We start from the raw sequence: 24,259 nt of genomic DNA, 5'->3' as shown, positions 1-24,259 counted from the left end.
GGCCTGCACTTCCACACAGCTATTGGCTGTTCAACTGTATTATAGACCCAAAATCATGTAAGAAGGACAAACACAAAATCACTATTAACACTAAGCCCTAAAAATGGATTTCATTAAGTACATACACACCTTACATTTCTTATACTAAATATCATTAATGTTACTAGACTATCATACCATTTATGTTCTGATTCTTTAAAGCCTACTTCATTTTTTTCTGAACTTTTGGTCTCTACTCCTAATAATACAAATGAGTAAACTGAACACTTTTATTTAACAGATTCCTGTAAGTTACTTGTTTTTCTTTCTGGAAAACTAAGTTCTTAGCCTGTATCTAAGATCCATCATTGGTGTGCATTGTATTTCAGCCATTATTCAATTTAAAACTCCTAGAAATGAGTGTCTGATGAAGTTAGACCCACCCACACAGACTCTGGCTTACAGAAAATACAGCCCAAATATTTGCTAAGTGAGTGAAGGAGGATGTGTGGTTCCTCATTCACAGTAGGCAGATTACCTCTCTCAAGCACCACACCTCTCTCCTGCTTCTGTCAAAATTCTACCCACTGGTCTGTGAACTTTAGTGGACAAAACACAGAGCCAAGCAACGTTCTGCAAATGTCACTTCTGAGGCTCCCCTTGCGGGTTTGGTGAATGCTGAGAAACATGCAAGAACTGGACACTGAAGAGTAGGCCCCAAACTGATGTTGAGGTACTCTCAATTTAGCATATTTATTGTAAGATACCAGTTTTAAAGGAGGACACACAACTAACACAGTCCTAGCCCCACCATACCCAGCACAGGACTTGTCTGCAACCTTGGGGCATCAATGAAAATCTAAAGCCATTTCTACCTACCCTAGACTGCTTTAGAAGTCGGACAGCAAATTCCAGAAGAGCTTTCTGTGCACAGACACTTCTATCTGGTGCAATGTGCTTGCCCTAAGCAGATACCAGGATTGTGGATGTGACCCATAGGAAAGACTTCACATCCCCACAGTTTCCAGAACCTGAAGGATTCACCTGGCTAGAGCAGAACCAGTGCACAGCATTTGTAAAAAGTAGCAGGTACATCCACAGTAGGTGGCCATGGGTCACAGTATTATATCTACCCCCCATGCATCCTTTGTGCTTAGATCACTGGCAAGATCACCAATCTACAGACCTTCAGGCTTTCTGATTTCTGTTATACACTCAATCTTTAATCAGCAAGTTGAAAAGCCCAATACTATCTTGTGCACTATGTAAGATCATTTAAATCCATCTATCATTTATACTCCAACCATTCTTAACAAATGCAAGCTGGGGTCTGGTCTTAGGCTAGAAATGGTCATTTTATACTGTCATAAACCAGGTAACAGTCTATCCATGAGTTTTGATAGAATGAGAGACATGAACATATTGCAAACTGTTAATGAAAGCAGGGCCTTTTCTATATATTACTGATAATTTAATAATAATAACCACAAAATTAATCCTAGTATAACATGTCAACAATAACATCCTATACCTTGTCTAAGTGGGAACAAATTAAATGTAAGTATATGTATTGAAATACTATACAATTATAGAGTATATTTACAAAGGAGTTTGACTAGCTATTTTTGCTTATGCTCTGGGGAATAAAAATAGTAATTCTTTAAGTGAAAATGATAACATTACAAGTCTTTATTCAACTTATTTCTAAGATTAGATAACACAAACTGAAAAACAGATCACACACTAGTCTTAAAGACAGAGGAACAGTCACACCTGAAACACCTTCCAGACAGGGTTCAGCATGACTTTCTGCTTTTTCCCTTCTACCACACTGTCTTTATGATCTTGCCTGTTCTACAGCAAGCCTTATTAAGCACACAAATTTAAGTAAAAGCTAGTGGTGCCAGATGGAGAGCAGCCGTCCTTTCCAGGATCTGCATAAGAGCTGAGCATTTACCACAAAAGTACAGAAAAATGGGCATAAAACAGGCATCAGCACAAAACACTCACTGCATCCTCCTGTCGTTCTCAGTGCACAGCTCAGAAATGATGACCAAAGCTTCACCTCATTGAAGAAGAAAATCTCAAAGGCCAGAGAAAATTCAACACACACTATTCCAGCAGAAAGCTGGAGGCAGAGCCATGCAGGCCCAGGTGGCACCCTCCAACTGCCTGGATGAGGGTCACAAGAAGCTTGCAGCTAGAAGTTAAGCAGCCAGAGGGACAGGGGGGATCCACTAGGGTGGGAACCACAGTGCTCACATTTGCCTTTTCTGCATGAATTGCCTACTTTTAAGCAATAGCCTGAATCTTATGTTGCCAAGTAGAATAAAAGGTATGAGGAGGATTCAGAATTCAATGAGTGCTGTGTGAGCTCGGGGCCTCAGAGAGGAGGGCTGGACAGGACAATGGGGACTGGCTTAGCAGTTCGTTATCAGTCTCCAATGTCGTGAGAAACACCCCTACCCCATACTCACAGGAATGACTCTTGAGTGTTCTGAGACCATGCTCACTTTTAAAGAAGGGTGGGAAGCAGCATCCTCATACCCTCAGCCAGGGTGACTTTGGTCATTTCCAAGAATCTGCAGAGGACACCAGGCCTGGGCTGAAGACCCTTGCTCAGAGTACACATACAGAAGTAGGGTGATCTCATCAGTTCTTGAAACATACCACTGGAAACTTTCAATCCCAGATGGAGCTCACATAAACACAGCTCCCCACTGACTACTGACTATGAGCAGATAGACATGTGATTAGAACTTCCTTGGTGTCTTCTAGCTTGATCTTGAGGTACTTTATATGAATAGGTATTTTCCTTTCACTTATACAATTCTGGGTGCAAAAAAGCAAATGTTCAAAACATGCTGGCTTGTGAGCTATTTAACCATCAGATTATATAAGAAATCCAGATAACTAAGCCTCAGTCTTGCATCGCTCAAGCCCACAGTGTTGACTACGTGGATGTGGGAAGAGGTAGTGATGTATCTCAAGAGCTCACAGTGGTGACCACATGCTGATGAGTGTGGGGAGAGGTGGTGGCATGTTTCAGGAGCCCATGCTGAACTATGCTTTTGATCTCTCAGAGGAAGCTAATTCTTGAAGTAAACAGCTGCCTAGAACTCTTTTATTCTTTACATCTTTCCACACATTGTTTAATTGCAACAGTTTCTTTAAAGGATCAAAGAACAGGAGTCTCCTAAGATATACAAAGTGGTAATTTGTTTCCACTGGGGAACAAGAATCAAAAACAAGTTTCAAATTTATAGTAGCTTTGACTAGATAAAGGACCCTCAAATTTTTTCTGTATATTTTCACCTTTTTCAAACTCACATTCTTTCCAGTGTTAAAGGGGCAGGAATGTTTTCCTAGCTCATAAACAGGGACTGGCCTTGTCTCTAAGATCATTGGCATAGGTGATAACATGCGTGTTTACAGCTTCGTACAAAACAAACAAAGGGAAAGACACTCACAAAAAAGTTCCGTACCTTTGAACAGAGTCAGTCCATGAAAGTTCCCTTTGAGCTTAGTCAGTCTCAGTTCCATGGGTCAGGCCCGACCTTCTACACATGTCCTTTGAGAATGGGAAGTTAGGATCCCACTACAGTGATCCCTAAAGTGATCAATACACAAGAAAATGAACCATACACATGTCGAAGTGGGTTTGGAATAGAACCCAGGGGTCTGTATGATTCTGAGCCACTCGTGTCAGTGTGGCTGTGCTGTGCCACCTACACAAGGAAGCACTGACCGCAACCACACTGAGCATAAAGACAAACACAGACAGCAGCCTGTGCTGTTGGAGAGCTAGGCGAAACAGAGTGACTTCTTGCAAAGCCAATCATTGGTTGCTACTGTCCAAAATCATGAAAAGCATATAATTTCTACACGTGAAAATAACATTTTTAGAAAATCACTCATACACACCCCCAGAAATGTATAACCATGTGTTTAATTAAAAATTCAGTTATTCAAGATACAGTGACACTAATTGTAAGTTAAGGATAAAGTAAAAGTTGGCATTCTCAAATATAAGCAAACGAAGTATTTTAACATGCATGGCACTTTGCGGTAAATGATGGGTCACATATATGTATGTAAACACACATACATGCATGCATATATACACATAGGTTGTGTATATATGGGCTGAAGGATGGCTGCTTCCTGTCTCTGCAGCATGATAGAGTCAATTTTTTACATTGACTTATTTAAAAAAAATTTAAGAAGTTATGTATTGTCCACAAAGTAATTATATAGCTTAATTAACTGGCCACTTTAGGCTGACCAAATGTGGCTTCAATCACACATGGCTCTTCCCAGCACAGTGACATGACAGCTCATAAGTGTGGGTGGCAGTCTATGGTACCCAGTGTCCCCTCCTACAAAATTGGAACCTCTCCCTTGCACAGTTCCAGATAATCTTGAAGGAAAAAAACAAACATGTAAGTGGTTTCTGACTTAGCAAGACTGATACAGCTCAGGAGACACCCTGTCAGCTCTTTGTCCTGCACTCCTCACCCCTCTTCTGGCTCTCTATGAACAGATCTGAAGAGCAGCATGAACTGTGGAGAGCTTGTCCAGGCTGCAGCTGAAATCCTCTGTAAGCTACCCTGTGCTGTTTGTTGTATTAAGAACTATTGTTATTTTTAGGCATTTTTCATTGTGCCCTAGCACAGTTCTGAAGTGGAAATATAGTAAGAGCAGCCACAAGACAGATGGGGAAATACTGCTGGCCCTAGAAGCTGACATGCAGAACAAGCCAGAACAGCTCCAGGATGGTCCAACAATAGTCCAGAACCAAGAGTGATCAAGGAACATTTCAATATGTGTCAACATGTAACTGACAACCACACAAGTTCCTGGGAATCCTTAATTGAACACATCAGAGTGACTCAGAACTATTGGCCCTCATTCCACTGAGGAAGGTATTGGGGAAGGAGATAAACTAGGAAGAATTTGGGAAAGATAATTTGAAAGTGTAACCAACTTGACATTTATGTAAGTAGTTTGTTTTTCCTGACAGTGCACCTCTTTGTTTCAGGATGGAAGAAGAGTTTGACCCACCCCATGGGGCTCTTATTAGGACAAATGCAATACTTGGAAACAGCCCAGGTGGAAGGGACAAACATTAGCAATCCTCAATGGCCACTGAGCTGGAAAGAAAGGCCCAGGATTGAAAGATATGGGTCAGTCTTTTAAATGGAGGCTTTTATTAAGAATGTCTCACTGGTTTGAAATTTAGCAGGTTTATCTTTCATGGCTTGGCCATCAAGCAACTAAGTAACCCTGGGCAAGGCACCATACTGAGCTCTGACTTCTGTTTGTTTGCTTATTTTTTTTCTTTTGAACCATTTAAAATAAGAACAGCATTCTGATCTGACCACTTTGCCATTCTGAGGGTAAACATGAGGGCAATGTGTAAAATGTGTAGTTCAGTCATGAATGAGGATTGAAAGGAGGGCCTGTGCTATCCAGTCACTCGCTGTCCCATCTAGTGCAGCTTCTTCCTGCTGCGTGCTGAGCATGCTCAGTTTTGCATACTGAGACTGCCTCTAAGGAATGGCTTCTGTCCTCTCCTTGAAGAAAAAGAACCAGAGGAACAGAAGACACACTATAGGAATTCTGGGTTTCAGGCCAACTGAGATCCCTGCAGGGATTTGGGGAAGTGGGCTGGTGTGTCCATGGCAGCCAGAGATAGCCTAGTAAACAGTCCTCCAAGAACAAGGCTCTTCCCAAGCTCCTTGGATCCATTCAGGTGGAAGCTCCAGGGGACAGCTCCACACACTCTTGTGTACATACACACACACACACACACACACACACACACACACACACACATACACACACGTGTGCACACATGTCTAACTGCCTGCCTCCTGAAGGGTCCTCCTTTGTACTGAGAACATTGCTTCCTAGTGGAAGCAGAGCATCATCCCATGTAGATGCGAGAAGAAATGGTGTTGAAGGTCACAGCCCATGCAGGCTTCTGAAACAAGGGCCCTAGGATCCACATAGAAAAAGTTTTTCCAATGTCCCTCCCATCATGATGTGGCCAAAGGGGCCACAAAGCACAGGGCCCAGAGTTGGGCTGACCTCTGAGAGCTCGTGAAGTCTCCTATCCCACTCGAGTGCCTTACAACTCCCCTGTGCTTCCTGCCTCCCCTACCACTTCTACGAAGTCCACCATCTTTGCTTTCTTTCTCATATTCAGTCACTCCTCCACTCAGTGTTTATGTGTTTGATCATTTTACATTTGCCAAGTCTCTGCTGGGGACCCACAATGCCCTCTGTGAGACAATCTCATGAGGTCAGACTCTTAAGGAGCTCCAGGCACAGCAGAATTCAGGAAGAGGTTTCCCATACAGGACAGAGAGAGAGATAAATAAGACATGAACAGTGTCTAAGGTTCAGGAGATGGTAACAACCAGAAGCCTGTGGATTTCTGTGCCATAATATCATCTGTGCCAAACTAGAAGCATCCCCAGTGACACAAAACAAGGGAAAAGACTGGATGAAGGCACCAATACCAAAGTACAGATCAGACAGGTGGTAGGAGGGGATGAGATGGAGAGTTTAGGGATCCCCTATTGCCCATGGCTTCCTGGCCTCATCTCTCTACAACTCTTCACCTATCGTGTCTTCACAAGCTGTCCTTCATGGAACCTTCAATATGAGCTTAGAGCTCTTTGCCAGTAGTCAGTCTTTCACATGCCATGGGGGGAGAGCAGGACCTTGCCACAGAGCCACAGTTGTCGCAAGAACACAGCAGCTATGATACAAAAGATATAGGCTCCTAGGCAGGAAGTTTTTTCTCATGGGAAGAGAAAGGGTCTCCTCTGCTAGTGACTCCCCAGCCTTTGGTGGGTGAAGCAGTAAACAGCACATTACCCCAGAGAGCCATCGCTGAACTCTCAATAATTTTAACCAATAAATGTCACATGAATTGAATTTTGCAAAGTTACAATGAGAGAAATAAAGTTAAAAACAATTAACAACCAAAGTATGACTCCCTAACTAATGTTTGGCATTCTCTTCCTGTCTGTGATCTTGACTGGCTCCTATACCCATGGGGGACATAGAAAAGCCACAGCAATACTCACACATCTCCTCACTTCATGGTTGGTAACATTGGGTACATGCCTTGGAATCAACTATGAAGGGGGAATTTACTCCACAGTGTGGGTTAGGCCAGTGAGTCTGTGTTCCCCTTTCCAGAACTGGTGTTTCCCAGAACACCAGGCTTCTTGTGCATCAGAGGCTTTTCTGTGGCCCTTTGAACAAAAGCAAGTCAGAGGAGACCGCTGAGGTCCTCAATGTAACAATAGCCTGTAGCATAGTTTTTACAACCTGGAAATCAAGGATTCAGGATTTTCCACTGTCCACACACTGAGACTGTGCCTCGGCCCCAGTCTGGTGCTAGGTGTGCCCAAAACAGAGCTTCCTGTCTTGCCCAGAAGTGGCAGCCAGGCCATGCTCCTCCCTACTCTCTGCCTAGAGATGCAAGGGCTGGACCTGGAGGAGCCAGGGTTGCCTAGCAACCTGCCCACACTGCATCACAAATCTGCTACCTTAAATATCCGGCTGCCACAGAGGCTTTTTTGGAAAGTTCCGTTGAACATTTTTAGAATGAATTTCTAAGGTTGCCAAGTGAACACAGATGCTGGTGAGCTGCACAGGACCCCCAAACACCCCCCGCGACACACACACAGCAACAACCTTCATGCCATGCTCCACATGGGGCAGGGAACTTTCCAGAGAGGGAAGATCTTCTGGGACCACTCCCCAGGAAGGAGCAGTAGAGCCCAAGTGATGTGGAAGGGCATGCTCTGAAGTAGGCTGAAGGCCACCCATTCAGGTATCCACTCATTATCCAAGTCATGTCTGCAAAAAGTGTGACTGCTAAACAGGGCCATAGCCAGCTCTTCTTGGGAAACTGGCACAAAATACACAATAGACTCAAGAGTCCATGACAGTGAGGCTTCGACAGCATAACAGAGTCAAATGAGCACTCAAACCAAGAGGCTTAGCCAAAGGCAGGCCACATAGGTAGAAGATGTCTGATTTAAACAGAAGTGGGATGAAACTGAAAGTATGGAACACGAAGCAGGTTCTTGCCCTACACAGACGTTCTCCAGAATCAAGATAACATGGCATGAAGGTTACATGGGCTTTGGGGAATCCATGCTCCACAGGGGGTTGGGAAGTGGCTGGGAAGTCTAAGCAAAGCTGTCTATTCTGGGTGAACAAACTCCTCCCTTACAAGGCCATTGCAAGAATACCTTGTTATTTAAATGCTATTGGGATTATTTTGGTAGACTAGCAAATTTCTCCTAAATGTAATGGAAATACCTCTCGGTAAGCTCGCCCTCTCCATAGAGACAGAACAGGAATAAGAGTAGGATAAGCATTCTGAGCCTGGCAGGGAGAGAGGAGGCTATTGCCTAGGCTGACCCCAGATCTCTTCTAGTAGGAAACAACAATTTCTCTTTCACTCTCTTGCAGAGGTGCCCGAGGCCACCAGAAGAGGAAGAGGTGGAGGAAGGATGTGGGAGGAAAGCCTTAGGGAGACAGACATGAAAACTGAGATTAGAGGTAAAGGCTTTCCCAAAGCCAGTGCCCCAGGCTGCCAACACCACCGTCCATGACGTTGTTCTGTCTGTTTCTATGGTGAGTTGCAGTTTCCATGCACATATGCTGGGGTAGTGGATACTCACTGATTGATTCAAACCTGCAGGAAACACAAGGCTTCCCACTCACACATGGAGCACAGCTTCATGAGGCGAGTCAACACTGAGCAGCACTGGCCAGCTCTCTATTATGCTGTCCATATGGAAGCTGTTGTGGGGCTCATCTATCTATATGTGTGTCCCAGAGGTCAGAGGGGAAGGTCAGACCCACATTCCTCATACTCCCTAAATACCTAGGTCAGGTTCAGAGCAGGCTGGTTCTGAGCCAACAGGCTTATAACACTCAGAAGCAGAAGGTAAGTCTCTCTGCCCAGTGAAAGTTCTGACCAGTCTATCAAAATGGACTCAGTAAGCGCCACTCCAAGAACATGGAAATCACTAGATTTCATCCCATAACTGGTAAGGAGAAACTCATTCCAAAATACAGATGAAACTCAGCTGAAAAAGATCGCCTCATGGGGCTGAGAGTTATCAGCTGAGACAGGAAGGCCTTGATCACCCCTCATCTTTGATGAGCTCAAGATCAAAACTAGGCAGCAAGGCACAGAAGCATCCATGTGCTGGCCTAAGAAAGGGCCCTCACATGTCCCTTAACCTGTCCTTAAACACACCCTTGACTCTAGAATACACAGCTCGTTCCTGCATGATCTTAACATTTCAGGACTCTGTCGGCATGAGCACCACCGCAGAGATGGACAGAGGTCTTCCTTTCATAGAAGTGGGCAGCAGGTGTCCAGGAGACTGTGGAGATTCCATCACTCATCTACATCACTATTCTAGACTCTCCACAGGAGGCAAATGTTCTGCCCAAGGTCAAGTCATGAACAGCTATGATCAGTCAAAGACTGGGACAACAGCACTTCAGGCATATGTCCCTACAGTGGGAAAGCTACATTCTGTCTCCCTCACTGACAGGTAGCAGAGTCACTTGACAAGTCATATCCAGCTTCAGGCTCCCCATACATATAGGGGCAGAAAAGTAGCAGAAGCAGATTCTATCCCAGCTGGCCCTGCTGGTTTGGCTGATATTATTCAGTAAAGGACTCTCATGGTCAGTGTCTGATCATGTCCTCAAACTAGTGGGCAGCAGACTTTACTTCACTCTTACCCCAAGACATGAGTGGGAGCCATGTATGAAGCATGCTGATTGCTCTCTTGCTTCCTTCCCTTCTCTTTACCTTCCTTCTATCCTAAGCAAGCTTTGTTATTAGTGCCTAGTCTCCAAAGACTCAGCACACTGTCACCCTTACCTGTCAAGTACACTTCTGATGCCCATAACATCTCCTGCATCCTCTCCTTGGAACCAGATGAAAGACTGGGGACAGAGATCCATATGTTGCTGTTTCTGTCTGAAGGAGATGCCCTATACTTTTGTAAACAGTCTCTGCCTTGGGAAGCACAAGGTAGGGAAGACTTGAGGTCAGTCAAAAACAAGGGGAAGAGAGATAGCATGAGCGTCACCAGGAGAGATGAGGACTAGTGAGATACAGTACCATGTTGATGCCCCAGGGTCCTTGGAGAACAGATGACAAAATAAATATTAAAAGGAAGCAGGGCTGGAGAGATGGCTTAGCAGTTAAGCGCTTGCCTGTGAAGCCTAATGAACCCAGTTCAAGGCTCAATTCCCCAGGACCCACATTAGCCAGATGCACAAGGGGTTGCATGCATCTGGAGCTTGTTTGCAGTGGCTGGAGGCCCTGGCGTGCCCATTCTCTCTCTCTATCTGCCTCTTTCTTTCTCTGTCTGTTGCTTTCAAATAAATAAATACAAATTAACAAAAGAATTTTAAATGGAAGCAGATGTGAAGGGATGAGCTGTCAGCTGAGACTCAGACCTGGGATAGATGACTTGGCTTTGTGTGTAACACATCTAATAGATAGGGCAGGAAGCTTGAGGCATACGGTACCTGTTGCCTCAGGAATATCTGACCCTGTGGAGAAGCCACTTCTGTCCTTGGCCCAGTCCAAGAGGGAGGAAATGGGAATTGACTAAAGCAGCAGTTGGAGCCAACATGCCACAACTTCTCCCCAGATTAAGTCCCTCTGTCCACAATAAAACTCAATCTGTTAAGTGAAACAACCCTGGGCTCAAAACTTGAACAACAGGGCTGAAGAGATGGCTTAGTGGTTAAGGTGATTGCCTGCAAAGCCTGAGGGCCCATGTTTGACTCTCCAGATCCCACATAAGCCAGATGCACAAGGTGACACAAGCACACAAGTACATGAGCACAAGATGGTGCACGCATCTGGGGTTTGATCACAGCGGCTTGAGGCCTTGGCATGCCAATTCCTCCTATCTCTCTTTCGCTCTCTTGCTTTTGTTATCATTCCCACTCATAAAAAGGGGCCAGTCTGTTGGGCTAGCCTCAAAAAAAAAGGCTTGAACAACAAAGGTGAATTAGGAATCAAGGTATGGTTTCCTTTTAAAGGAGGCATTTCTAAATGTCAGAACCAATAGATAACATTAAATTACTCTGGGCTCTCCAACTTTGAAAAATCAGAGTTTTTATTACACATTTAAAGAAAATTTGAAATCATAAGGGCAGATTTCATGTTGCCCTGAGCTTACACAAATAGAAATGGCTGCTAGAGTGTTCATTGCTGGTGAATTCTATTTATGTGTTTGCCTGGATTATGGTGAAAGAAAGAAGCAAGCAAGCAGAAAATGGCATAAAAATCTGCCTAACTATGTATCACTATGTTCTGATTAATTTTTTTATGCCTTGTCTTTGAATTAGGGAGATACTTTATATGCAAATAATTTGCACTCCAAGTGAGTGATATTTTCTATTTGATCAATTAGAATAGAGCCCCACGCAAATAAAATCATGCTCTGGTAAACTTGGGGGCAAATACCAAAATACCTCAGCTGGCCTTGGTTACGTAGTTGTCATGGAGAGTTGATAAACACGGTCCTAGTGGGCAAATTGTCTCTTTGAATCTAATATCAACATCATTTCTTTTGCCATGTATTTTCTGTTTTGCGTGAATGATTTTTTGCAGTCATTTTGCAGTTGTACATTACACACTCAGTACTCTTACAGTTTTTGATCCATCTGATCGTTAAAATATTTTGTTCAAACTATTAGCATGCTATTATTGTAGTCAGCAAATGGTACACAGATTTTTATTTCCTTAATTCTCTTTTCTGCTTGTGTCTTTAATCCTTTTCCTTTTGTGTATTTTATTTTTCTTTTGATAGAATTAGTTTTGGGAAAAACACAAAAGAAAACTTCTAAAGAACAAGGTCAGAGAACGCAGGGCCACTTGTAAAGAGAGGTAGATCAATTTGTGTAGAGATCATTACCACTTCAAAGTATTTCCCTGGCATGAATACTTTGCTGAGGAAAGACCTAGATGCATTTATCAAGACCATAGTATCTGAGGTTCTATCACTACACAGCATTATCCCAGGTGTCATAACAACCACAACTGCAAGGGCCTGCCAGTCCACAGAGCTCCTGACCTCATGAAAACATGAAGACAGGAAAGCTCTGTTTAGGTGATCAGCTCTCCTTGGAGTCACTCCACATACTCCTGAGAAGCACTAAAAAAAGAACTGTGGTCTATGGCTATCACACAGTGTTGACTGGTCACTTTAAGCACAAATGGAAAACTGAATGGAACTGGTAAACTAACATGGATAGTGCCAGGTTCATCAGACTCCTTGGAACATCACTCTAGGTCCCAGTAGTGAGATCATTTCTACATGACATACTCAGGACTGGTTTTCTATGCACACATTGAAAGAGCACACCATAGGATATGACCTGGTTACACACACATGTGAGCACAGAGGCCGTTTAAATCTCTGAGGCTGATGGAGCTGTGCCCTTGATTCTTCAGATGGACCAGGCTTGATCTAAGCAGTCAATCCAGGAAGAACATGACACCAACCATCTGACTTTGCAGATTAAAAGTGATTCTGGGTCATGAGGAACTACTGTTCTGTCTCACATCACCCATCATCCTTTGGCATCCACACATGGAGGGACCAAGAGATGTAGGGTGAGTGGAAACAGGTCTTAGGTTCTGAGCTCTTGACACTGAGTCATTTTCTATTTAAAGTAGCTCAAAGAAGTAAAAGAGGGAGCTTTCACTTAACTTTCTCTAGAGTGGCTTGAAAGTCTAACAACAAAGGTCACTATGAAGGAAAGGTATTTGAGCAAGCCTCCATACTTTAAAGAACATGACAATTTAGCACTGAAGTGCTACTTACAGAGCTAAGTGCAAGATAAATGGCTGACCAGTGGAAAAACATGGTGGAAACTTTTAATAAAGCTATTGAGAGTACCATGGGGGCCCTACCTGCCTGAGGTTTTGATAGGCTTGTTAACAGACAACCTGTCTCTCCGCATCTTCCACCTCAGCCCTGACAAGTCCTTGAAGGCACTTCATGAAGCTCTTCAATCAGCTACAGTCCCCTTTTTCTGAGCCCTCATTGGCTATGCTGGATCAAGCCCTACCTGACTTCTTGCTTGATATTTTTACAGTCATTTAAAAAAATAATGTTCAGGGGGGAAATGCATACATATTTACCCATTTCACTAGAACCAGATAATAGAGTACAATAAATTTTCCCATTTAACCCACTTATAGCTTCTGAGACTCTATTTCATCCCCTCTGAACATTTAATGGCATTTCACTAAGGAGGAAAAACATGCGCCAGTCAGCTAGCATTCTAAGTACTTAGCAAATGAATGGTATGTTTCAGGGGGAAAGTTAAAAATACATCACAATCTAAATATGTCAAAATGGTATTTACATAATAAAAAGGCAAAAGTCCAACTAAGTGGAAACATATTTCTAAAGATAACAAAAAATACTAGCATCAACAATGTATGGAAATTCTTAGAATACAAGAAGAAAAGCACACACCTTCAAAGCACAGTGGAGGAATGTCTACAGCAAAGGTTTACAGAAGACATAAATAGCCAGTGTATACTTCAACATGCATTGTGCCCTTTGGGTATACAAAGAAATGTAAATTAAAGCATGATGCAATTATTGGCTTTTATTTTGGAAAACATCTAAAATGAGCTATAATTTGCTACTAGGGAGGTCAGGGTGACAAAATGACTCAACTTTTCATGGGAATATAAATTTATTCAAATATAAAGAAAAGTAATTAGCTCTTACATAAACAAAAACTCTTAAAATGCTCATAACATCTAACCCTACAGCTGTACTTCAAGCAGTTTATTCTAATAAAATAATTGGACATAAAGTCAAAGATTTGTTTATAAAGAGGTTTGAAGCAAGAACACAAAAAGTTTCAAAACCTAGAACCAGGGGCTGGAGAGATGGCTTAGCAGCAAGGCTCTTGTCTGCAATCCTAACAACCACAGTTCAATTCCCAAGTACCACATAAAACCAGATGCACAAAGTAGCACATGAGTCTGGAGTTAGTTTACAGTGTCTGGAGGTTCTCTATTCTCTCTCTCTCTCTCTCTCTCTCTCTCTCTCTCTCTCCCCTTAAAAATAAATAAATGTATATATTTTTTAAAGCTTTACAAAAAAAAAAAAAAAACCTAGAATAACCTAAAGGTCTGCTGTGTGGTAAAGAGCAGTCTTCACATAGCATTCTGCCCTGACAAAGGCTGACTCTGAGCTGAAGGGAACTGAAGAGAAACAGACAAGGACAAGCTCTGCTCTCCATTTGTGCCCCAGACCAGGACAAGCTTTCTCTTTGGAGGAGCCATCAGATCCCACACCAGCATAGCCCAATCACAGACACGGAGGCAGCACTCACTAGGCGTCTACAGATAACCTCACTCTAATACTTCTCCCCTACCCCACTAACCTCTCCCTATATTCACCTTCCTGAATCAACCCCAGAAGACCAAGCCTCTTGCTTCTGTCTAGTCCCTTCCCTATAAGTCATCATACTTTGTAACATGAAGCATAAACCCCAAGGCTAATCATTTTTTGGCTTTGCCAGGGCATCCCTGCAAAGCCTTTGTGCTTATAATTTTACAAGTATTAATATCAAATTTTATACAACTTTTCTTTCATTTTTAGTCTGCAAGTTTTACTTGCAGGCTGTAGCTATAAAACACAGGATGGCAAGAGGGAAAGATCTTTGTTTTCTGTAGAGATGTCACAAATAAATATGGATTGATACAAGGGTATAAGCCAGTCGTTAACTAGAATGCAATGAAAACTTTTTATGAAATATACAAGTGTAAAAAAATAATAAATACTAAAGAAAGGTAAATACTAAATCAAATATATAACAAGTGAATTGCACATGTGTGTATATATGTTTTCTATACATGAATGCAAATATACCAAGAGAAGAAAGAACTGTAAGAATAAGAATAATTATCTCAGGAGCAATGTAAACATTTTTTTTATTTTTCAGTCAGAAGAACATACATGATACATGACAGGTGTTATTTAAACAACAAGTTTAAAATAATGAAGGTGACATTTAGGTTCTCATATAGCTTTGTTTAGTTTTTTAAAAAATCCCATTTAAGATTTTTTGCTGACATCTGAAGCTTCAGTTGCACATATTAGAAAGCACTGTGCTCATCAATTCTGTCCTCCATCCTCAGCACACTCCTTCCCACAATGCTTGGCCATCCAGGGCTGCTGCCCTCCCTGGTACTCAGCAAGCCACAGCAGGTAACTCCATTACCTTCGGCTCATCAGGATTTTAACTACAGAAGACAAATCCCACAGAACTGTGAATTCTTGGGAGCAGAGAATTTCTGGGTCCTGCATAAGACATGTGGACTAACAAACAGGCCTGAAATAGTATAAAACTTCTGAAAAATACATCAAAAACAAGTCAAAAATGTCAACACAAGCCAGAGAAATGCAAGAGTTGTGCAATGACAAAACAGAACACAGACGAATGGCGTCTTCAAGAAGGCGACAGAAAATAACTGCCAACCTGCAATGCTGTGGCCTGAGAAAAAATCCTGTAAAAGGCAAAATGAAGACTTCTCTAGGCAAAGAGAAAGTGATATTGTATGTTGCCAGGAGATAGACACTAACGCAAAACTTACAGTATTCTTTGGGGAGAAGGAAAATGACGCCAGATACAAACAAGGCAATAAATGAAGGGTAAAGAAGAAGACATGGAGTAAATAAATAGAAATTAGCGTCAACTGCACAAAAATGCAATAGTGATGTCTTTTTGAGCTTAGATATGTGCAGAATTAGTATATATAACTAAACAGATAACAGCAATGTCTGCAAAGGAGTTTAAATGTGTCCACATTGTAGCCTTGTCTACAAAATGACAAGAATGTTATGCCTACTAGTTTCTCATTCCCAAGGAAAATGACAGGAATCCTCAGGAAGCCCTTAAAGAAAAACAGTAGAACATGCAAATAAGAAGAAACAGGAAAAATGTAGTGCAAACAAATCTTTGTTATTCCAAAGAGAATGCAAATAATAATAATAAGTGATACAATAGAATAAATAGGAAATAGGATATGAAACGTAACATGGGAGTTGGGGCGATGGCTCAGTTAGTAAGCTGGCTGCCTTGTAAGCATGAAGACTTGAATTTGATCCCCAGAATCCCTGAGAGAGAAAAAATCAGAGTGGTGGCATGCTCATGTAATCCCAGTGCACACATCATTCCTACTTCCCAGCATTTGGGTTACATGTGGATTACAACAGGATCCCTGGGACTTAATGGTCAGTCAGTCTAGCCTACTTGGTGAGCTCCAGGCCAGTGAGACACTTTGCCTCAAAAAAGTTCCTAAAGATGACATTCAAAATTGTTCTCTGGCCTACACACACACACACACACACACACACACAAAGTGGCATAGTAGAGTTACGAGATATAAACTACAACCCCATAGGGAATACCTGCAACCCCACTGAGGAGGGTACCCGATGGAGTGGGGACAGGGATGAGTAAAAAGAGGGTATCAACATATGATGTACCCATAAGAAATATGTTGTTAATAATAAGAAGAAAATATTTTAAAAATAAAATAAAAAATACAAGATATCAAGAAGTGCTTTTAATACTCCAAGTATATTAAAAAAAGCCACATACATAAAGAATACAGCTGTGTACCTTCACTGTAAACATGACTGAATTTGGAACCAACTAGGAGACACAGTGTGTCTGTAAGGACATTTCCAGAGCAATTTAGCTGAATAAAAAAGACCCACCCTGAACATGGCATCACTATCTCAGTCTGAGGCCCAGACTGAATAAAAAGAGGAAAAGAAAGAAAGCCAGCTGAACAGCATCTCCTCCCCCACCCCTCTCTTTCTCCTTCCTGACTGTATATACAAAGTGATCAGCTGCCTCATGCTCCTGCTGTCATGCTTCCCCCATGATAGACTTTATGCCCCCAAACTGTGAGCCAAAGCAATCACTTATTCTTTGAAAGTTGCTTATATCATGTAGGTAGTCAGCATAAGGTCAAGAGTAACTAATGCAGAAGCTGAAATATTAAAACATTACATACATTAGAAAGTAAAATGATAGAAAAGTAAATACCATGTAAAAATTTAGCCCAAAAGAAACTGACACATATTTGACAAAGTAGATTTTAAGGCCAGTGTCAGTGGAGGTGACAGAGGTTATTTCATAATGACAAAAGGTAAATTTTCCAAGTAGATATAACAATCTGAATTAATATATTACACTATATGACTTCAAAATATAAGATGCAACTGACAATCCTGAAAAAAATAAAGATTAAGACAAATTTGATAAAGTAGACAAATTAAGCAGAAAACCTCAGTAAAGGCTTAGAAGATCGCAACAAGAAGATTTAAAATAATTAAAAATATGAGTACTGTCAAGCTTTTGTACCTTCAGACTGCTGAAGCCAAGAACAGAGAAATGCCACTCTCAGACATACACAAAGCACTTACCAGAGGCCATCTGCTGAGTCCCAGCAAAGCCCAGACCACCAAACACTCAAATTATATCCTCTGACTTCACTAGAATGATCCTGAACTCAACAGGAAGTTAAAATTAATATGCTTGCAATAATTCCTTGTCAAGAACAATTAAATAGACATAATAAAATATTCTGAATGGAAGATTATTAAAATAGTTCATCCTGGGCTGGAGAGATGGCTTAGCAGTTAAGACACTTGCCTGCAAAGCCTAAGGACCAATGTTCAGCTCTCTAGATCCCATGTAAGCCAGATGCACAAAGGTGAGGCAAGCACAAGGTCACACATTCCCACTAGGTGGCGCAAACATACAGAGTTCAATTACAGTGGCTGAGGTTCTGGTGTGGCAATTTTCTGTCTCCCTCTCCATCTCTAAAATTTAAGAAAAAAAGTTAAAAAGATAGTTCATCTTGGAACTCTTGTGGTGTACCTAAAGCTGAGCACATTAAAAATGGCTTGCTACATGTTTTTCATGCATGTTTATGTTAGCCTAATAAAAATCTGCAGTTTTAAATAAGAATATTAGAAAACATACATGTCTGAATATCACTCATAGGAACTGAGAATAACTATAGAAAATGCATAGGATGTGGCAACCAAGTTAAGAAAGAAACATGAAAGCAGAGATTAAAGAAGATGGAACATCATGTGCAGAAAAACCAACAAAGCACAAAAAGTTATTCCTTGAAAGACTACTAAAATTGACAAAATGGTATTATGATTTAAGCAAATCAAGGAAACAAAAGAAGTCATAAGGCAGTGATATAAGATAGAGAAAAAGGAAATCATTACAGATTTAGTAGACATGAAAAAGACAATGTGAAATGGGCCTGGTGGCAAAGACCCAAATCCCATTTACCTTACTCAGAAGGCTGAACCTGGAGGATTGCAAGTTCACAGCTTGACTGAGCTGCCCAACAAGTTTCATCCCAGCCTGGACAACATCGTAAAAGATTACTGGGGGCAAAGCTCAGTGGAAGAGTGCTTGCCTAGCCTGGCCAAGACCCTAGCTTGATCCCTAGAACTGAGATGATGATAGTATGAAAATTTTTCTATCACAAACTGATGAATCCATCTGAAAGGGGAAAATACAATTTACAGAAAATTGACTCATGAGTTAACTTAAAATTTTCACAGCCCTATAATCAAGAAAGAGATCAGTCTGTAATTATAAACCTTCACCTGAATCACAAGAAGCTGAGGACTACCCACCCCCTAAATTCCCGTGCTTAAAGAATAAGTAGTAGTATTTACAATAACTCTTCAAAACATAGATTAAAAAAAAAAAAGGCTTCCCAAGCTTCCTTTGAGGCTAGATTAACCTTAGCTCCAAGCTAACACAGGAGATAGAAAAAAAAAAAAAAAAGTAGGGGGCAATCTAGGGTGAGCATACATTAAAAGCACTAAATAAATTATTCATAAATACTATGCAATGTGTTAAGAGGATAGTGATGAAAAGAACTGTGGGTTTGTTCCAGGAGTAAAATTTTGGTTTGTTACTCAAAGATCAATCAATATAATACTGTATTAAAGAATAAGGAGTAGTACTAAATAACCAACTTAATAAGAAAAAATAGATAAAATTCAATTCATTATTAAAAATAAAATTTAGCAAGTATTGCAGCTACCTTTCTATTGCTGGGATAAGCACCCAACCAGAAGCAGCTTACAGCAGGAAAGGGTTTATTTCAGGCTTACAGAATTCAGGGGAAGCATCATCATGGTGGGAGAAGCTGACTTACTTTCCTAGATCCATAGCAGAGAGACACCACCAATAGCCAGCAAATGAGAACAGCCAGTGCTCCAACTGCTCTTTACACACCTTAGGGCTGGACTATAAGGATCAGCCTTCAGTAACACCTCTTCTAGCAGGATGCTAGAGACTTAAGTTGCAACCTTAATTAAAAATACCTCAGGCTATAAGGGATATACATTTTCATTCAAACTACCATAGCAAGTCAGAAACAGAAAATGTTCTTAACATGATAAAGAATTTATACAAATACCTGGGCCAGCACCCCATTTAGTACAAAAAAAAAAAAACATAGAGGGTTTCCCCCATAAACTCAGGACCACAGCTTGCAACTAAGTTATCACCTCTACTCAGCACACAGAACTGGAGTCTTACCAAGCTCAGCTGTTCTGAAGGCACTAACAGAACAACTCAAAGGAAAATAACAAAATTGGAATTTGCAGCCACCTTACTAGAAACACAGAAAATCCAAAGCATCTATAAAGAAATAATTGAAATTAACACTTAAGTATAGATCAATAAAAACAAATTTAAACAAAAATTTATTTCTACATAGTAGGAATAAACAACCCATAAATTGTTCTCAAATTCTGTTTTATTTCTATAAAAACATCATTTTTTGACTCATAAAGTTTATAGAACTATGGTGAAAAATCAAATACCGACAGAGCATCTAATGAAGAGGGGCTGACTATCCAGGAAGTGTTCCACACAGGAGGCATGTCAGACAACCCAGGATGGAGCAACCCGCCGGGTAATGGGTCTGGTGGACCCAGCACAATAAAGATGCCCATATTCCACAAACTAATAAATGGATCCACTGAGTTCCCCATCAAGTCCCAGGAGGCAGGCTGTGTACAAACAGAAGCAGATGCTGACGTTTACTTGGAACTTCAAAGGCAAGAATACAAAGCCAACAGTAAAGAGAAAGAATTTCATAAAAGCAAGACAGTGATCATGCCAGCTTGGCATGGGTTCAAGGTGACAAAGACAGAAGGGCTGAGCAGGCACAGACTGCCCACATGGAGACACTTGCCAATAAGAAAGATTACATCATAGGCAGTTGCTAGGGCTGGACCAGGACATTCCTAGGGAAAAGGATTTAGACCACATCTCACCACATCCACAGAGTCATACACATATGAAACAACCGAGCCAAGCATTAAGCCAAAGGAGCCGCCCAGCAGACCTGGTCTCGGGCTTTAACAACTACTTGAGTGACAGCATCAGCACATGTACCAAAGCCCTATTTCCCAGCGTGATCACTCTATCCTCTGTGTGTTCAACACAAAGTTCAAATGAGGCTAAAAGGAAATAAGAACAAAGTGCACAGAAACTGTCTTTGGAGTGGCCCATAGGAGCCACCAGAGGTATGTGTCCCAGGATCCTCGGACCTGAGCAGTTCACATTTACCTCCACTGATCAAACAGGAGCCTCAGACCTAATAATCTATGCCCACCTCTTGAGAGCTTGAGAGACCCTCAGATATGAATGTTCCACATCCTCTTGCCTTGTTTGACCCGGGGGAGTTGCTGACCAGGGCCACTCTTCACCAGGTGGAAAAGCCTTTAGAGATGACAGAATGTGCAATAAAAATAGGAAGGGAATAGACACAGAGTAGATGGCAATGGTCCAAACCTAAATTTTCAGTATTTTGGGAAAACAGACAGAAAATAGGCTTAGGCTTTTTTTCTTCAGTACCCAGAGCTGATCAGAACCATAAGGAAGGAAAGCAAGATGCTTTACTTCCTGGATAGCAATAGCAAACATGGTACCATGTAGCCAGAATAATGCCCAAGTTGTGGAGCAGCTTTGGAAGCCCAGAAAACAGAGGGATTAAGTCTGTAATCTTCAATTCCTACAGCCTTAGACATTTCTACACTTATGTGTAAGGTTTCAGCTTTGCCAATGGCTAATGGCCATTCTGGTCTCAAAGACCAGAATCTTACTTCCCAGTTAGTTTTTCTCCCTAATCATACACCCTGCTCCATTATATCTTCTCTTATCATATTAGGGGGAGCTTGTGTCCATCTTCAGTGTTGCACACCTCCTGGAATTCTCTCCCTCTTAAGCCTCACCTGCAATCCTCCAGGGCCTCCCCACTGCATTTACTCACTATTTCATTCTGGGGAAGAAGAGAAAGTAATGAAATTGCCTTAGAGGATATTTATGGGGAGATGGGCTCTTCTAATTCTAGGTGGTCTGAAATCCCACCTCTCCTGATCATGTGCTACCCCATATTTTCTCATCTAGGGTAACACTCAGTTCATACACACAGGATTTCACCCTACACTCTAAAAGCCTCTCCCAAGAATGCTCAGTGTGGCTAGGCAGGGTCAGCATTTTCGTGGGTGTGAGTCATCTTCAGAGCTGTGGCCTATTTGGGAGGTTGAATTTATAAAAACAGACTGCTAAAGGAAGACATCAAATTCAGTGTGCCCAACACAAAGGACACATATGGCCAACTGGCAGTGTAAGGATAAGGATATAGAAAGAGCACATGGGTCTGACATACTTGAGGTCCTCACTCTTGGGTAGAGTGGGAAGCCCAGGGTCCTAGTGGACACAGAGTTGTAATGGGACCCAGAGTATTAATGATGACACCCAAGGAGTTAACAACACCTAGACTACTGATGAGACACTGGGTATCGAGGGGATCCAGAGTGTCACTACAACCAACCCATTGAAGCAGACAAGCATAGGGAATGCTTTAGCCTCTTGGGACACTGATTGGCTTAAGCAGTAAGCATACTCCTCCATAATGCAGTTTTCAGCTTCCTGGAAACCAGGAACCATTACCTTCAATGAGCTGCATATACACTCCACTCCAAACAATGAACTACTTCTATAGTGCTTAGCATCTATTATTTGTGGTCAGTTTCTATTTAAATATGTTCTTAGATAGATCCTGAAGCAGGAGGCCGTGTGGCCTTGACTGGTTTGGGTACATGTGACATAAGGTAAACTGTGTCTTATAAGTAAACTTTTAGGGAGAAACTCCTATTTACTATCTCATGCCTATTAAATGGTTAAAGTTAGATGCATCAAGAGAAGGAACATATGCAGTAAAGGTTATGTAACCCAAACTGTCAATCAAACCAGATGACAGCTCAAACTATACCCCTAGCAATCCATCCATCCTCCCCTGAGAATCCTATAAAGAAAAGCCCCAGACCACTTCTTGGTGCCCTTGAGTACTCTCCACTCAAAAGTGGCCTGCTGTCCCTGTGGCAGTATAATCAAACCTTTACTATAGCTACATTCTTCATAAAGTTGTTTTTTTTGTTGTGGTGGTGGTGGTTGTTCTTTTTGTTTTTTTGTTTTTTGTTTGTTTTTGGTTTTTTGCTTTTCTTCAGTTCTTTGAGTAAGACACTAAGAACCTGGAAGCACAGACAGGAAGGGAGGGTGTGGGGAGAGAGGAAGGGAGAGAGACTCACCAGTAACATCACCATATCGAATGGGACTCAGAGTATTAATGGAGTCTGATTTGGAGACTCTTACTACACACTTAGGTTCTTTTTCCACAGACTTAATCTTAGTGCTATAACAACTGAGAAATAGCCCATCTGGAGAAAGAAATTCAGAATTTCTTTCCAAATGAGAGCCTGACAGTGATATTAAAGGGCAAGAATTCCAGTAAATCATAACTCTAATGCATGATGTGCGGATACTGGGGGGAAATCTGGTTTTGTACAGAGCCCTATTGAGTATGGCAACATGTTGGTGCACTGTAATATAGCTCACAGAATCTCTGTACCTTTCAAATGAGCTTTCTCTTCATCCTCACAACAAATCTGTGTGGATAGCAGAAGCAGAGATGACTGCTACCTTCCCTAGTTCCCAGGTAAGAGAGCATGGTGAATCAAGTGGAGAATTAACTACAAAATTCACTATAGTAGATGGGAGCACTTGAGGTCCCCTCTTTGTCCTTAACACCTTGTCCCCCCAAGGTGCAGCATGGTCCCAGGAGCAGCCTGTTGACCACAATTCAAGACACAAGTCTATTCCTATGTGGTTCCACTATTCTCAGGGAAAATGAATGAATACATGGGAAAGAAGAGAAATAGCAATAAACCTTTGTTGGAGACAGGGTCACCCTCCCTGCTGACTGTACCTTCCTGCTTCTCTCCAAGTAGCCTTTCTTCAAGCTTCTCTGACCTTCTATACTGTTCAATTTCCTGTCTCATTATCTTCCACTCACACTCCCCAACCTACAGAACTCTTGAGTTCAGCCACGTAGACATCAGCTCTTTAGAACCCCTCCCTTACTGCACCTGTGATGGGATTGAATGGCTCATACAGCAGCTGCTTACACACAACACACCTGAATAGCTGCATGTCACCCAAACCTTTCTCATGGGGCTTCAAGAAAAGCACAGTCCAATTTTTGGCCTTTTCATTCTGAGCAACAGAAATGCCATATCTTATCTTCTTATGGCAATTTTACAAAAGATGTTCCACTCTAGGTCCAAGTAATTCACCATTATCTATCAGAATCCTTTTCATCTCTCTCCATGTTTGGGTACTTCATTGAGTTGCTCTCTTGTCAGTCTCTAGATCCAAGGGATTTGTTAAGTCTACTCACTCATTTCTTATTAGATTTAAAATTATGAAGTATGTAAGGCTCAGAACTCAAGACTGACTTGTTACACATTTTTCTTCAGAAAAGAGATAAAATTGTGTAACCTATCAATTTCCTGATAAACTACCACTGGACATTTCATTTATTATTCAGTTGATAGACATGAAATCTATATAGCCATCTCTAAGAACTTCAAAGATCTTCAGATGTTTGAATTTAAAAAAAGACAGCTACTATTCAAAACCTTTGGAAAGATTCCTCCTGACAGGGTACTTTCTAAATTGCCAATGTCAAGGCTAAAGATTATATGTAGACAAAATATCTCAGTCTCCTGCTAAATAGCAAAATACTTTAAAATGTTTTCTTCAAATT

The 24,259-nt window shown here is 41.5% G+C and overlaps 1 protein-coding gene across 4 annotated transcripts in view; it reads right to left on the bottom strand.

Moving 5' to 3' along the window:
• Dlgap2 (DLG associated protein 2) overlaps window positions 1-24,259 on the bottom strand; it is an 802,536-nt gene that overhangs the window by 410,206 nt on the left and 368,071 nt on the right. Inside the window, exon 2 of one of the 4 annotated variants that reach the window (XM_045131441.1) lies at window positions 3,465-3,589. The exons of the other annotated variants lie outside the window; for them this stretch is intronic. Coding sequence (XP_044987376.1) covers window positions 3,465-3,522 — 58 coding nt within the window. The 5' untranslated portion in view covers window positions 3,523-3,589. The remainder of the gene's footprint in view (window positions 1-3,464; window positions 3,590-24,259) is intronic. 4 annotated transcript variants of the gene reach the window in all.

The sequence above is a fragment of the Jaculus jaculus genome, chromosome 12, assembly GCF_020740685.1.
Source record: "Jaculus jaculus isolate mJacJac1 chromosome 12, mJacJac1.mat.Y.cur, whole genome shotgun sequence".
Classification (NCBI taxonomy): domain Eukaryota; kingdom Metazoa; phylum Chordata; class Mammalia; order Rodentia; family Dipodidae; genus Jaculus; species Jaculus jaculus.
This window is presented reverse-complemented; position numbering and strand designations above follow the sequence as displayed.